Source organism: Lycium ferocissimum, unplaced genomic scaffold, assembly GCF_029784015.1.
Source record: "Lycium ferocissimum isolate CSIRO_LF1 unplaced genomic scaffold, AGI_CSIRO_Lferr_CH_V1 ctg657, whole genome shotgun sequence".
In the NCBI taxonomy this organism is placed as follows: Eukaryota; Viridiplantae; Streptophyta; class Magnoliopsida; order Solanales; family Solanaceae; genus Lycium; species Lycium ferocissimum.
In genome coordinates, this window is record NW_026726405.1 from 302843 (window position 1) to 318235 (window position 15393).

At 34.7% G+C, this 15393-nt stretch overlaps 2 protein-coding genes and 1 pseudogene across 2 annotated transcripts; 2 read left to right on the forward strand and 1 right to left on the reverse strand.

Moving 5' to 3' along the window:
- The first annotated feature begins 2546 nt into the window (after positions 1 to 2546).
- LOC132045388 (uncharacterized) lies at positions 2547 to 6754 on the forward strand. Its single transcript, XM_059435978.1, has 5 exons — positions 2547 to 2968; positions 4350 to 4471; positions 4833 to 4924; positions 6152 to 6238; positions 6333 to 6754. Exons 1-5 carry the CDS (start codon positions 2616 to 2618, stop codon positions 6438 to 6440), a joined length of 762 nt encoding a protein of 253 aa, XP_059291961.1. The 5' UTR covers positions 2547 to 2615; the 3' UTR covers positions 6441 to 6754.
- A 619-nt stretch (positions 6755 to 7373) lies between these two features.
- On the forward strand, positions 7374 to 9585 carry LOC132045389 (transcriptional regulatory protein SIN3). The gene is made up of 2 exons (XM_059435979.1): positions 7374 to 8603; positions 9125 to 9585. The coding sequence occupies exon 1, from the start codon at positions 7674 to 7676 to the stop codon at positions 8598 to 8600; it is 927 nt and encodes a 308-aa protein (XP_059291962.1). The 5' UTR covers positions 7374 to 7673; the 3' UTR covers positions 8601 to 8603; positions 9125 to 9585.
- Positions 9586 to 11456: 1871 nt separating this feature from the next.
- On the reverse strand, positions 11457 to 13560 carry LOC132045396 (peroxidase 3-like; annotated as a pseudogene).
- Positions 13561 to 15393: the final 1833 nt, after the last annotated feature.

Consider the following 15393-nt stretch of genomic DNA (forward strand, 5'->3'; position numbering starts at 1 on the left):
GGACATGTTCTCAGGGGGAAGTTGTGAAATGGTTCAACTTGAAGGGTGAAGGTCTAGTATGAAAAAACTACATCATTAATCCTACCTGAGGTCACTCTGGAGAAGAAACCTTAGTCCTCAGGGGAATTATCACTTACAAGTTTGTTATCATCAAAAAAGGGGAAATTGATGAGTTATAGCATTTCATAGTTTTGATAATTGATAAACGATCCAAGGACCAGTTCCTTCATCAGGTCCTATGAGAGTATTTGCACGGTACTTAACAGCTATATAGTTGTTCAAACCGTTCGCAGAACCAAAGCAATGCGAAGACAACATGTATGATGGAAACTAAGGACCCTTGAGAAGTCACTATCCTTAGTCACATGTTTCTCACAGCTCTCTACATTAGTCTCATATATATACAACATGTGGGGATTAGTTTGACCTAACACTTGCAAATCCAAAAGATATATTTTTCTCAAGTGCAGCCGCCACCCCTATCAAGGTGCTCTCAAGAACAAGCCTCAACAAGCCAAACGACTAGATCCCTGAATTGAAGATGCTTTAAGTCCTTAGGTTGTTGAATCTTTGTTTCTATGTTCTATAAATTGTAAACCTACATTCCTTTGAGAAGGGCTGTTTGTAGGTATTTTCTTGATCCTTGTTTTCAAATAGTGTGTTAACACTTTAGCTAGAGTTAGTCGTTGTGGATTGAATTCTCAAAGGGTGCCCTTGAGTGGTACAATAGGATTGTACTATATTCTAGGTGTATTAGTCTCTCAGCCTAGAGGAGTAAAAGGAGTAAAGGTTGTGAAGTTGTTTGTGAGGGGAGATTAGTGTCTAGATTCACCTACAACAGAGGTGTTGTGAGGGGTAGAATTAGGAACTAATTCCGAGGACAAAAACTTGTAATACTTTGCTCAGTCTAGTGAAGTTGGAAATCCTACTACGGTAGGTCGTGATTTTTAATCCCTTGAGCAAGGAGTTTTTCACGTAAATATCTTGCCTCATTTACCTTTCATTATTACTTGGGAGAACAGTTCAGGGACTAAATCCCTAGACTGTTTTGAATAAAACTCTCAGGCTGTGAACTAGGCAACGATGAACCCGTAGGTTCTATCAAAAAGTTATATATTCGGTGTCAAATTTTACAGAATTGCAAAAGCAGAGGGCATTTTTCTATTACCATTTACCATTGTGAGTTGGGCTGAAATTTTTCTTGTTCCTCAAGTCAAGTTGACGTTACTAGCCTCTATTCTTGCAAACCACTCTGCCCTGATGGTAAATGTTGACAATGTTATTAATTTATTCATCTTCTCTTTAAACTCATTATTTTATTTATCTTGTTTGACAAGATTTATTTACTATGTTGTTTGCCAAATCTCTTGTTATCCAATGATCTTTCTGCCTTCTCATCTGTCTTTTTCATCATTTCTTTTTTAAATTTTATCTATTGTGAAAGTGAGGGAAACAGAGTAGCAGTAGATAAAAATATCAACGAATATTTTCTTTGACGTAGTGTACAAGTTTAATTCTTATTAGCATTTCAGTTAATAGTTTGATTGTTAATATGATATATTCATAAAACTTTAGATTAATTAACACTGATTCATAAAAAAAATAAAAAAAAATTAACACTGATTCATCATTTTGGTTATTTTATTTTATTTGAAATTTGAAAAAAAAAAGTTACACATAAAATGTAAAACCAATTGTGGAAATCTGGAATTTACATGAAGCAAGTCGTGAGATAATAGGCTGAGAGTCTGCCACGTCTTGGCCAAGACCCTCAAGGCCTAGTCACATTTTTCTCATTAGCTTTGTAGAATAAGAAAAGAAAAGAAAAGAAAATATCGTGAAAAATAATAAAAATGGGAATAATGTTTACTTTTTATACGTACTTTCTCCACCCCAAAGTATTTGCACCGTTCCCTAAATATTTAAATTAAGGAGAATTTTAACTAATAATATTTTAAAATGACTTTGTGTCATTTTAATTTGAAAAAATTACAGAATCCATGTTGGTTCAGGTAGTTTAGTTTTTATTTAGAAAATTCAGTTTTATATAATTTAATCCTGAAATCGAACAAATTGACCTTTGTATTCAATCTTTTAATATAATAACTTCCTAAAAAATTGGAAATAATTTTGTTCTGTATTTTAATGTCTTTTAATGAATTCTCTTACTCCATCATAAAAAAACAGAATATATATATATATATGAAAAAACAGATTTAGCAAAATGAAATCATCCGTAAGGGTGGCTGAATTGAATTGGTTTAGCCAGTAATTTTTCACATGAAAATCTAAATCCATTCCGTTTGCCAACAACCTTCTCGGTCTGAAATCGTCGTATTAGTCAAACATCGGGCTTTACCCAAAGGGTAGCGCGGTATGACATAAAAGAGTTGCATTTTTGTTCTTTTACTCCTAGAAAGAACTACTTGCAACAAAAAACAAAGGTGTCAATAGTTTTCTTTATGATAAAAGATTAAAATAAACAAAGGGGAAAAAGGGGTATACAGAAGAGGGGTACAGTATATATATAACCATAATTTGATTCAAATTTCCGGCACCAAATTCTACAAAATAAAAAGTCCAATTAAGAAACCGAATTCCACAAACACCAAAGAATGAGTTTCCTAGCAGGGAGATTAGCAGGAAAAGAAGGAGCTTTTTTCTTTGAAGAATCCAAACACGCCGTTACTCGTTTAGCCCAAAAAATCAAACCAACTTCCAATTCTCCAACACCTGCAAATCAAGAATCACTTTCTTCTTCTCCTGATGTTCTTCCTGAAATTCTTAAACATAATTTACCTTCCAAGATTTTCAAATCTCATGTTTCTGTAGATTCTTCACTTTCTAATAATACTTCCAAATGGGTTCTTCCTACTGATTCTAATAAGGTGAATTGTGTATCACCTGATGCTCTTAATCCTCTTAGAGCTTATGTTTCTCTTCCCCAAGTCACCTTTGGCCCTAAAAGGTAACTTTTTTGCTTTTTTTTTTTCTTTCCAGTGTTTTGTTAGTTTATGGATTGGAAATGAAGAAAGGGTACTGAGTTTTTTTTTTTTTTTGATTCTTTCTTCCTTTTACCTTCTTTTAGCTGATTTGTGATTGAAAAGATTGAAAATTTGGATGTTGGTTTAGCAAAATTTTGATATTTGAAATACTGAAATGGTACTGTGCTTTGGAGTGAAAGTGATAATGGGATACTGTGCTTTGGCCCTAAAAGGTTTTCGCCCCTTTTATCCTTTTCTGCTGTTAATCGCTTTATTTCGATGTTGTTACTGTTTCTTTTATTTTCTGATGCTATGTACTGCTTGCCTATTAGGCTGTCTATGTCTTTTTCAAACTGTTTTGAAATGCTTTACCTGTGCCGAGGGTCTATCCGAAACAGCCTCTCTACATCCACGAGGTAGGGGTAAGGTCATACACTCTACCCACCCTCTCCGGACCCCACTTTTGGAATTACACTAGGTATGTTGTTGTTGTTGTTTCTCCTTTTGTGCTGCTTTTTTTTAGTCTTTGGTTAGTTTGTGGATTGAAAATGATGAAGGGGTGCTGAGTTTTGTTTTGTTTCTTTTTGTTGATTCTTTCTTCCTTTTACATTTCTCCTTTTAGCTACTTTTTGATTGAAAGATTGAATTTTGGATGTTGTGTTTAGCAAAATTTTAATTTTTGAAAATACTGAAATGTTACTGGGTTTTCTTTTTTTCTCATATTCTTTGGATAGCTTTGGAGTGAAAGATAATGGGATACTGTGTTTTTTCCCCTTAGCAAATTTGGGATTTAAAAATTGAATTTTTGTAAGTGGTGTTTAGTTTTGATGCACCTAAGTCAAAAACAAAAAAATATATTAAACCTATTCGGGAATCACAATGATATCTAGCTACAGAAAAAAAAAAAAAAAAAAAAAAAGAAAAAAGGAGGAATAGGGGGATCTAACATGGCCAGTTTTTAGAATGGGTTGATTTTTTATTTGGAATTTTCCGTATTTTGTTAAATGAGTTGGAATTTGGGTGCTGGAGAAGTGTGAATTGTGGTTATTGGTTGTATGAATCTGTATATGCAATATTGACTTTCTCTGTTTTTACGTGTTCTCTTTTCTCATGAAGACAGCTTTGCAAAATCTTCTCAAATATCCTCAATGTGGAAATTGTATTTTGTAGCTGATATCGCAGCAACTTTGCTTCCATATGTTCAGCTCTCACTTGACCCTTAGATTATCTGTTGGATAACACTGTGGGATTGTAACTTATATGAAAATGTGCTTTTAACTGCTTCAGCTTTAAATAGTTACTGTGTATGAAGTGAAACCTCTTCATTTTCTTGATCCCATATCTTCTTTTGACGATCTTCTCCAGGTGGCAGTTGCCAAATGCAGAAAATTCTGTACAAGCCTCTACGGCAAATGACTTGCGGCGCGATAAATACACACCTATTAATCCTGAAAAACTTAAAGCTGCAGCTATGGGGATGTCTCAAAGTAAGACAAAGCATTACCTGCTTGATCTAAAAAAGCTAAAGGGTCCATTTGGTTAGAAAAGTTTTTCCAAAAACCAAAAATAGCTGCTTTTGGATTAGAAAACAGATATTGAATTTTCAGTAATCAAATGAAAATGTTTCTGGATATCGAATGAAAATATTTTACAGAATTTTAAAAACAAACCAGACAAGGTTTTCCCAAAATTAAACAAATGCTCTTCAAAGTCATCTTCCCAAGAAATACGCCACAAACCATAAGCTTCTGCTTTTTAAATTTTTTGATCTGGAAGCATTCCCAAGCATGGTCTGTTCAGGTGATATACTTTTTGGATCCTTATTGTTTAAAGTTCTCTTCAATGTAGTTGCGAAGGCATTTGCTATTGCCACTGCTCTTGTCTTTGGTGGTTCCGCCTTGACGTTTAGCTTGGCAGCATCCAAGCTAGAGTTGCGCAATGTAAGCAGAACATTTCTTTCTCTTTTCACTTCCTTATGGACATTCTCATTGATGTTTGAATCTGTATTTCTAACTTAATTTCTGCTAAACATTCCATGGCGTAATGAGTTAAGATTATCATATATGGGAGTAACCATCAATCCACTGCTTTTCTTATCAGAGGAATCACTTTATGATTGATCTCTTAGGCTAAAGCTGACTTTTTTAAATGGATGACGTCACATGTGCAAATGTGAAAATATTTATTTGCCAATCTGGTGCCTGTTGACTTTTGATCTCATCAGACTAGATTTTGCAGCTATATTTGGAAATGGAAAATAGAGTAAATATGTACTCTCTTCTAGTTGGAGTGATGTGGCTGATCCTACACCAAGCTTAGGAGGAATATCCATCTAGCTAAGGCTGAAGAAGAGTAGACAAATACACACAATTTTCCATGCCCAATGTCCACAATTACTTACCCCAGCGAGTAGGAGCATTCACTGGCTCTTGTTGCATACGACTGTATATTAGGGGTGTCTTAGTTTATATCACACACTTCCCATTTTTAGTCAATATTCACTGGACTTCTGAAATACTCCACATCACAAGATACTCGAGCTATACAAAATTTTTTTTTTTGTTGGTAACTGAGCTATACAAAATATTATAGTCCTCATACTTTGCTTTAATGTGATATCTATATGGTAGACTACTTCGCATAAAACCTGCTATGACAATTTTACTGTATCAGTTGTATCTCCCATTAACACTTTCTGAACAATCTGGCTTAGGGTTGAGAGTGTGATGGAAATAAGCCTCGGCTGTGCTGCAGAAAAGTGAGGCTAGTTAGCGTTGAACTAAAGACAGTCTCTTATATATATATATATATATATATATATATATATATATATATATATATATATATATATATAAGGAACAATTTGTACTTACTTTCTGGTTTTCACACTAGTCAAATGGGTTATCCAATTTGAGATGCTTGAGTACCTGCTATCGATGGAGGAGGGTGATTTTATGAGTTGTTGGTTAGTGGGTGGACACGAGGGAAGAGGAATTTTGACGACTACATTTCTCTTCTAAGCGAGCATAGTTGAGGAAATGGTCTGCTGGACTTTTTGTTTAGAAAGTTCGATTATGTTGCTTTTAGTTAGATGGAATGTGTTGCTTAGTTGATCCATTATATGCTTGTGGTTTATGTAATATGTGGATGATTGTGATGGTGGACAGTCTGATGATATCCGGACCAAAGGGAAGGACATCGTTCAGCCAAGATTGGAGACATTCAAAGAGCAGCTGAGTCCTTTAAGGATTTGGGTAAGTCAAATGAAGCAAGTTGGGCATAAATGTTCAACTATTCTTCAAAATTTGCTTCTGTCGCCATCTAACGGATATTAATCCTTATTTTCAGGCTGAAGAGAAATCGAAGAAATGGCGCTTAGAGAAGGAAGAAAACATTAAAGAGAAGCCTCTAATAAAGGAGCTCTCTAAAATACTGGGTGCCAAGTCGTCGAGCTAACGCCGAGGTATGCATGAGACACATTCATCAAAGGATCTGTAATTGTAGGTGGGAAGATGTAGTAGAGGGAATAAATTGATAGTTTGTTGTCGGAGTAAGGAAATCGCTAGATGGCTTCTGCTCTAAAACGTCTCGTTTTCTTCTTTCTCCCTGTGTAATCTTGTATAATGTGGTCTGTCAGCAGGTAGAATTTTCTATGTATCCTGCAGTAATAGATTTTCTGTGTAAATGAAGCTGTAAGTGTATATGTAGCCTTTTGTCAAATTCATCTTTTGTGTGAGCTTTTATCCAATCAAGTCGCCTTTTCATGTCGATCTTAGAATTTCGTGTTTATGTTTGTAAAGCTATTGGAATACATTTTTTGATATTTTATTTACAGAACCAGCAAGGTAGTATTTATTGGCATATATGTGTGTGTGTATATATACTACAGTCCACAAGGGGTCATGTGTTGGAACAAATGAAAAATTAAAGAAAAATAATTAATAACAACTCATTTAGCTAAAAATTAGGACTTCTAACATAGTTCAAATAAGGAAGAATGTAATAAACAAAATTCTAGTTGATTTGAAGGTACAATATAATAGGAAAAGAAACATTGAAGAAATTATATAGTTATGTTACACTGATTGAATAAGCAAAGGATTTATTTAAGGTAAACTTTTACATGATTGAAAAGCTGTAAATATTAAATCATCCTACATAGGTTAAAGTTTAAATAAGTAAAACTTTAGTGATTTCGAAGTCCTAAATATTAGGAAAATAATTAAATAACAATTTTATCCAATGTAAAATCTATTTGTAAGAGATAAAAAATTAATTAAATTGTCGTATTAGTATTTCATATTTTTATAATAGTATAGATTTTATAAAGTCTACTTCCTAGTAGTTTAAATGGATATCGGCTGGGAAATAAATAAAAAAGTTATAATCATTCCAAATGAAAATCTATGTGTTGAAATGCGTGTATAGAAAGTTATGATTGTTGAGAAGATAAATCAAATTTAAGAAAGGGTATCAAGAAACATTTGCAAACCTTTCCCGCGTGAAATAGAATCAAGATCAGGACTAGAAAATATTACTAATATTTCCAATTAAAGTAGGACTACGATTTTAAATCCTAGTTCCACTCGGATACGACCACTTTATAAATAGCACTACTGCTCTCATAGTAGCATACTTTTTCACACAAATCTACTAAGTAATTTTCTCTTCTTTCAGAAAGAATCAACAATGGTATTTGCCGGTGTTGAGGCCGTTGCCTATTCTTTCATTCGTCGTGTGAAATCACATCCACAACTTTACTGTCAATTTCGTCAAGTCATGAGTCGTTATGATACTGAAAAGGATGTCTCGGCGGTCATATCTGAATTGGAGAATCTGTTCCAATCCCACCATGATTTGCTTACTGGCTACCGAGTTTTCTTGCCTCCACAATTTCAAGAAACGTTACCGCAGTCACGACAGCCCCGAAAGAACAATGTTATCCACGCTGATACGAATAAATTGAACCCTTGCATTGGTTTTATGAATAAAGTGCAAAAACGATTTGCTGATGAACGGGGTGTTATCAGGGCATACTTGGAGATCATCAGGGAAATCACTAAGGGTAAACTTTCTAATAAAGAGGCTTATGATGCAGTTGCGAAAATCTTTGGTGATGAAAATCAAGATTTGGTGGATGAGTTTGAGTTGCTTTTGGGTACTGATTATGGGGCTAGAAAGAAAATTAAGAAGAAGGAGGAGGAGGCATCACCAAGTAATAGTGGTGATGAAATTAAGACTCGAAGGCAGAAAAAACATGATGACTTTCGCATGGAAGATGAGATGTTTGAAGCTGACATTCACTTGTCCCATGTTAGAAGAACTGTGAATTCTGCAAAAGCTTTGATGCAAACCTTGAGGGAGTCAGCAGATCAAATAATCAATATCGATAAATATTTTAGTGCTGTGAGTCTCAGTTGCATTAGGAAAGAATACAAAGAACAAGGTTTCGCTATTATAAAGAGACTCCGGGAAGATCCGAAACATGTTCTGCCCCAAATTTTGTCACAGTTGGAGCCCAGAGAAGCGGAACTGGTCGAGTCAAGAGAGAAACGGAACAAATATTGGCGTGAAGTTCATGAGCAGAAACGGAATTTTATGACTACTTCATCATAGAATGTATAATTACAGTATAGACGTTTAGAGATAATTAAGGAATGTATAATTAATTTCAGTATAGGGGTTTTCTTCTGTTTATCTATTTGTGAATGTACTGTTATTTTGTTATTACGCCGTTAATGAGTGGCAGATTCTTTACACAATTCTGTAAGAGGTTTTTCTACTCTCATTTACAATATTGCAGACACTAATGTACACTGATTTGATACTAATAAGCAAATGTCTATATATTAGGCTTAAAAGCTCCATCAAAGTGTCAAAGCATTTGATGATTTTGATTTTTCATGTACAGTGAAAGTAAGTATACTGATCATCTTGCCACTTGTATTTTTTTTTGGTAATTGATGACATATATGTGGAGAAATAACTGATAAATTGAGAACGCCCTCTAGCTGATAGTCCTAATCTTAAATTCAAAAGAAAGCCGCATTTCATCTTGATTCCAATGTTTTTCAACAAAGAAAGTGACTTGCAATTTAGCACAGCTGTAAATGAGTGAGACTGACCACAATGCCAAACAGGATATATGCAACTTATCATTGCAAGAATATTGAAGTTTCAGAAGCTACTGTTTCAACTAGATATGGGAATGATTGAAGGCTAAGCATAAGTGAACAATGATAACCGGTACTTCAGAGTCTAAACCAAATTCAAAAGCTCCAGCCATGGTATTTATAAAATGATTTTTGAATAAGACTTCTAGCAGTTTTTTTAATTAGATGTCCCCGAAGGGACACTTCTGGCAGTTAATTACTCTTGAAGAAGCACAGTACACTTTAAAGCATTTGAAAGAAGTGCTTTTTTGTGCTAAAACACAGCCAGCTGCCTTATCTTACTGTCGCTATCACCAATCAAGAAGTGTATAAAGTTATGCACACACAGATTAAACATGCATTTAGGTAATTAATACAGCCAATCGCCGATCAGGAACACTACTATCACAAAGTATATCCTGGCCCAAACCAAGGCAAAGAAACGGAAGAATGGGGATCAAATCATGACATACTCAAAACACTGGTTATGCAGAGAAAAAGATGAGTATGACTGACTACAGTCAATAAGGAAAATAGAAAAGAGTTTGATGAAGCCTATCAAGCCAATTTTAAGCTATTGTCTCAGCTTAATAAAGAATAAGGTACTATTAATTATTTGTACTGCAAGTGTTCGTTAGTACAACTTGACTCATGCTGTCTCATTAGATATAGAGTAACAATTTTTGTCTCTAAACCAGCTTCATAACTTCAAGTCCTAATATGTGTAGCTAAAAATTATTCATCATGATCCATGTGAGAAGATGGCGTCTGTACACAGGAACCAAAAATCAACATACCCTTTCAAGCCTGTGAAAAGTCTTTGAGAGAATTGCAACAGGTAAGTATAACTGGCTAAAAAGAAAGGTTAGAAAGGCATAACAGAAACTTTTCTAGGAATGATTCCACATTTCTGAAACTTCTACATAGAGCAGCTCTTGGATTCTTAATTTTATTTCAAAAAACCCATCGATACATAAGAATAAATTGGAACCAGTACAAAACAAAAAAGAAACATAATTCATGTTACCCAAATAATTCACATCAAAATCACGCACAAATACAAACACAAAATATTTGGAAGTTGTGAACAAATAGCAAAGACTGCTCTTAACTATTCACAGCTTCACAGTGCTTCCTAATCTCACCAACAGAGCTGGTCTTGACTTCAATCCTGCCTATTCTCCATGGATAGATCAAATTCAGCATAGAATTGTCTGAGAGATCCTTGTACTAACTTGTTGATGTTTGACTTTGTTGTCGCACTTGTTTTCTCACATTTGCTATGGACAGGCGTTTGTGTCCCTCCTCTTGACTCCTAAAAAATGGATTCACATCCAATGACATAAGCTAGCATATCAATACGCTAAACAAGACAAGTTTAGAATTCTATGGAAGATGAAATCAGAAACTGTCAAAATGTTAGGGACAATTATATGGCATTTACTGAGTCACCAATCATAGGTGCACAGGTATGTAAAGTTACAGCATAGGGATTTTCTTGAATATATTTTGTTTCTCTTCTGGTCTACTGTCGATGAATATATTGTGTATATATCACTGAAAGCCGTTTGGGAGTGTTCGAATTGCTGGGTCCGAAAATAATGAGCACATTAGCCTTTAAACCAAATTCAAAAGCTCCAGATATGATCTTTATAAAATGATTTTTGAATAAAACTTCTAGCAGTTAAGTACTCTTGGAGCACAATACACTTAAGAGCATTTGAAGAGTGCTTTTTCGTGCTAAACAGCGGCTATGAAGAGAAAAAGATGAGTATGACTGACTACAGCCAATAAGGAAAAGTGGAAAAGAGTTTGATGAAGCCTATCATGCTACAACAGAGGGGCAATTGATGATCATGCCAGTATTAAGCTACTGTCTCAGCTTAATGAGGAATAAGCCAATATTAATTATTTGTATTGCAAGTGTTCGTTATACAACTGACTTATTCTCCCTTTAGATCTAGCTTAACTATGTTTGTCTCTAGACCAGCTCCATAATTTCAAGTCCTAGTTTGTGTAGTGCTTGTATCCATCATGGCTGGAAAGTATTCATCATGATCCATGAGAAGGTGGCATCTGTACTGCGGAGCTAAAATTAATATATCCTTTCAAGCGTGTGAAGTATATATTATGTATTGCTACAAAGTATTTTATGCAATCATCAGTCCAAAATCAACCATAAACATTCAATTGTGACGAAAAGTCTCCTTTGCACCGAAATGATTTTAGAGAATTGAATCAGGTAAGTTCACTAGCTAAAGAGAGGTTAGAAAAGCATAACAGAACCTTTTCTACATTTCCAACTTCTACATTAAGCAGCTCCTGGAATCTTAGTTTTATTTCAAGAAAACCTCAATATACAAGAACAATTGGAATATACACAAGTAAAAAAACATAATACATGTTACCCAAATAATTCACGTCAAAATCACGCACAAATACAATTACAAAATATTCGAAAGCAGGGAACAAAGGAAAAAGACTGCTCTTAACTATTCACAACTGCACAGTGCTTTCTAATCTCACCAGCAGAGCCGGTCTTAACTTCAATCCTGCCCATTTTCTCCATGGCTAGACCAAATTCGGCATTAAATTGTTTGAGTGATCCTTGTACTAGCTGGTTGATGTATGACTCTGTTGTCGCACTTGTTTTCAAGGCTGCATCAGATTGGAATAGCCCTTTTCTCTTGAGCACAAGCTTATAGTAGCTAAGATCAAATATACTGGAACTGCCTGGATCCATTTCAACAATTGTCGTATTGTCATTGATTGATTTGCATTTCTTCATCTTAAGATTAGCTGCATATTCACTGTCTAGAGATGGATCTTGTGTGCCCCAAACTCCAGTAAAATTGTATAAACGTGATGAAAATGACGAGCAGTGTGAGACTCCAATGGTATGCGCACCTGATAGGAAATTGTTCATAGTAGTAATGATTTTTGTCCAAAAGACCTAAATGTATGGAAAATCTCGATATAGAAGAAGCAGATATCAGTGTGGATGTACTAATTTAAACTTACCAGACAATAGGACCAAGTCTTTTAGGTCAAGACCCTTGCTGGCAAATGATGTCTGGAGACTGGAAAAGTTACTTGTTGGAGGAGGGATGTTTGCCAAGGCTTCCGAAGCGATTGATATTCTTCCATCTCTTCTACCAGTTAGAACATTCCAGTAAGGGCCTCCCTGAAGAAAAAGGGAGACAGACATTAAGAACATCTTTCCTTTTAGCTTAGCCCTTTCATGTGTACAATAACTAGTTATCTCAGTTTTCTATTAGCGGCATTAACTATAACCTCAGTTCATTTTATTGGTCTGGGCAGGGTATGCTAGGCAAATATGGTCCGCAAGTTAGAAACTACTTTGCATGTTGGTTCAACTTTTACACTTACTGTGACCACAACAGAGTCTCTAGAAACTAAGGCAACAATATCTGCACAAGAGACAATGCCAGGACATTCAGCTTAACCGCTTTCTTCACACCATCGATGAATGAGAAGCCTCTCGGCGTTTGATTAGGAACCGCCACTTTTTCGTCCCGGTTTTTGTGCTCGAAGTGAAATTCAGGAGTACAGAAGCATCACAACCCTGTAAAAATCCAATTAAGAAAATCAGAGAAGTACATTATTTCAAGAATGACACTCTTCATATGAAATGAAGGATGAACTTACCCTGACAAAGCAATCATGGAATTGCAGCCTGAGCAAGGCAGCTGCAAGAGACGGAGCATTTGAGATGTGCTTTTGCACATAATCTTGAATTATCTTCTCTGCTTGTGGACAGCTCTTTGCATAGAAGTTGAGTTGTAACTGAGCATGGCTTGAACCCACTATTGCTAGTAGTATACACAACACTAGAAAATTACTCATATCTCCAGATTTAGCCATTTTAATTACTTCTTTTTGCTACTTTAGAAATAGGTCTCTTTCTTTGTTCGAGTTGCTACACACATTAACTCCTAATGGATCAGAGAGAATTTATAGGCACATTGCTTTAGCTAACTTGCGTTAGGTTGTCATTCTCCATCTTTTTATTACATAAGAAAATAGATTCGTTAGGGTCTGTCTCTTTCATTCAGTTAGAGTCATATGTTTCATTGGTTAGTTGCCATATATACAAGCTGATAACCTTTGCATATTCTTGTTAAATTAATCCGTTAAGAGGCTACTTCTTCTTCTTTTCTTTTTTTTCATTTTTTTTTTTTTTTTTTTTTTGTGTGTGTGTGTCAATCAAGACTTAAGATGTAAGGTATTTGGTATTAGTAGTTCAAAGCGGGAATCAAAATAAGTATTTGTTTGAAGTCAAATGATAGAAAAAGTTATTTTGTTTAAAAAGTTGGAACATGCCTGTATTAAGCTAACAACCTCCCTGCAAACCACCAACCTCACATTAATGTACTTGCTTCAATTTTCTTTTTCCCTTTGTTTTTTTTTAATATGGGCAGATCATCTCTACACTGCAGTTGTGACTAAAAGATATTGATTGGTTCATTGTATGTGCTAAGAATCAAATCAAAGTTTACTAGTTTCTGGCGGATGAAGACAAAACATCTTGAGCAACCGATTCGACTTAATAACTCAAAAGATAAAGGAGTATTATTAATCTCTTCATGCTCGTTCCAAGCTCGAGTACCATTTGTACAAATAGGAATCCCCTTCTTTACATGATTTTTTTTTTTCATGTAGATAGATTTAGGATCTATGGAGAAATTACTTGAAGTACATTTTGTACCGCAACCTTTCCTATCTGGTCAAAGCACAACATAACTAAGAGAGTCATTCTATTAGGACACGAAAAAATGGGCGGGCACGAGTAGTTAGGTGTCTAAGTCGATTTGTCAGACAACAATTATTATTGTTGTATTACTATCTAACCAGAATCGAATGAGATTGAATAGATAGAATGTGAAGTGCTAGCTAGTACTACAAGTTTTTTCTTATCTCTCCCTTGTCTTCTGTAGTTTAGGGGTTTTAAACCTATTCTCTCAAAAATTTGTCCATGTGTCTTGCCACTTGGAACTGTTTGGAAGAGTTACGTTTTTGGAGCGTGATTGTCACGTAGCTTATAATATCCCTCCGGGGTATTTTAATATGAGCTCATTTTAGTTTAGGGGTTCTGTAAACACCCAATAATTTAGGTAGAAACTCATAAAATTATGATAGCTAAGGGACTTTTAACCTATTCACTCATAAAATTACCCAATTCAAAAGGACATTAGGTACTTGGTTCAGGTGACCAATAATAGTTTTGTACTAGACATAGTTGAGTGGCTAGGTAAAAAATGGAAAACCAAGTTAAGGAGATTGTCTATGTATTTTGCTTTTAATTGGAGAAGTTGTTAGGTGCCTGTAATAAGAATTTCCAGTGTGGCTACCCTTCCCTTGGTTGCGTTGATATTCTTTACTATTAAGTTTGAAAGGCCTAAGATAACTAGATGAAGGGATGAAGGTATCTTTCTATAATTTATGGTAAAAAGGGACTCTATGATCAAATGGGTGGTTGCTTGTCTTGTCATTTTTCTATTATATCTAACGTATGTGTGCGTAATAATATAAGTTACACAGGTTGTGGATTACCAATGTGGATGAAGTGATTTCTTGTTGTTGCTTCATACTAGTATCATTCGCAACTGATTATTCGTTCACCCATATTTGTGTGTGTCAATGAAGTGATTATATTTTGTTTTGATATGTTTTTGCCCGGGTGTTTACATGTTTTATAGAGACTTTTCAATAATTCGTTTGGTTAAAAAAATCATTTATTTACACGTCTATAACATATTACATTTCTTAATGTTAAATTCTCCAACATGAAAACTAAACTTATTTGATTTGCTACTTTAACTCCTTTTGGTGCCTCTACCACTCTATGTACGTTTCACCTAAAACTATTAAACATAGCTAACAAGTATGTTCCATCTAAGTTTTCATTTTCCAGATCGCATCTTATTTGATGAAGGTTAAAAATTATGACCGTTCTATGTGGTGAAACTGCAAAAAGTAAATTATTGATTAAGCATTACAAGACACAGAGGAACTCCTCAAGGGGTGCACAATGGTCTACCAAATTCTTATGGATTTTTTAATATCTTGCATTATGGCATGTAACTGAAACGAATTAACTAGGATTGTTATCTCTTTATTCATGAGAAGGAAATTGAGTAGTTAATCTTCATATAAGCTCTTCTCATAGGTTTGTTACAAATTCTACTACTGCGTCAATATAACAACAATCATTTTTGTTATTTAGATGAATATAA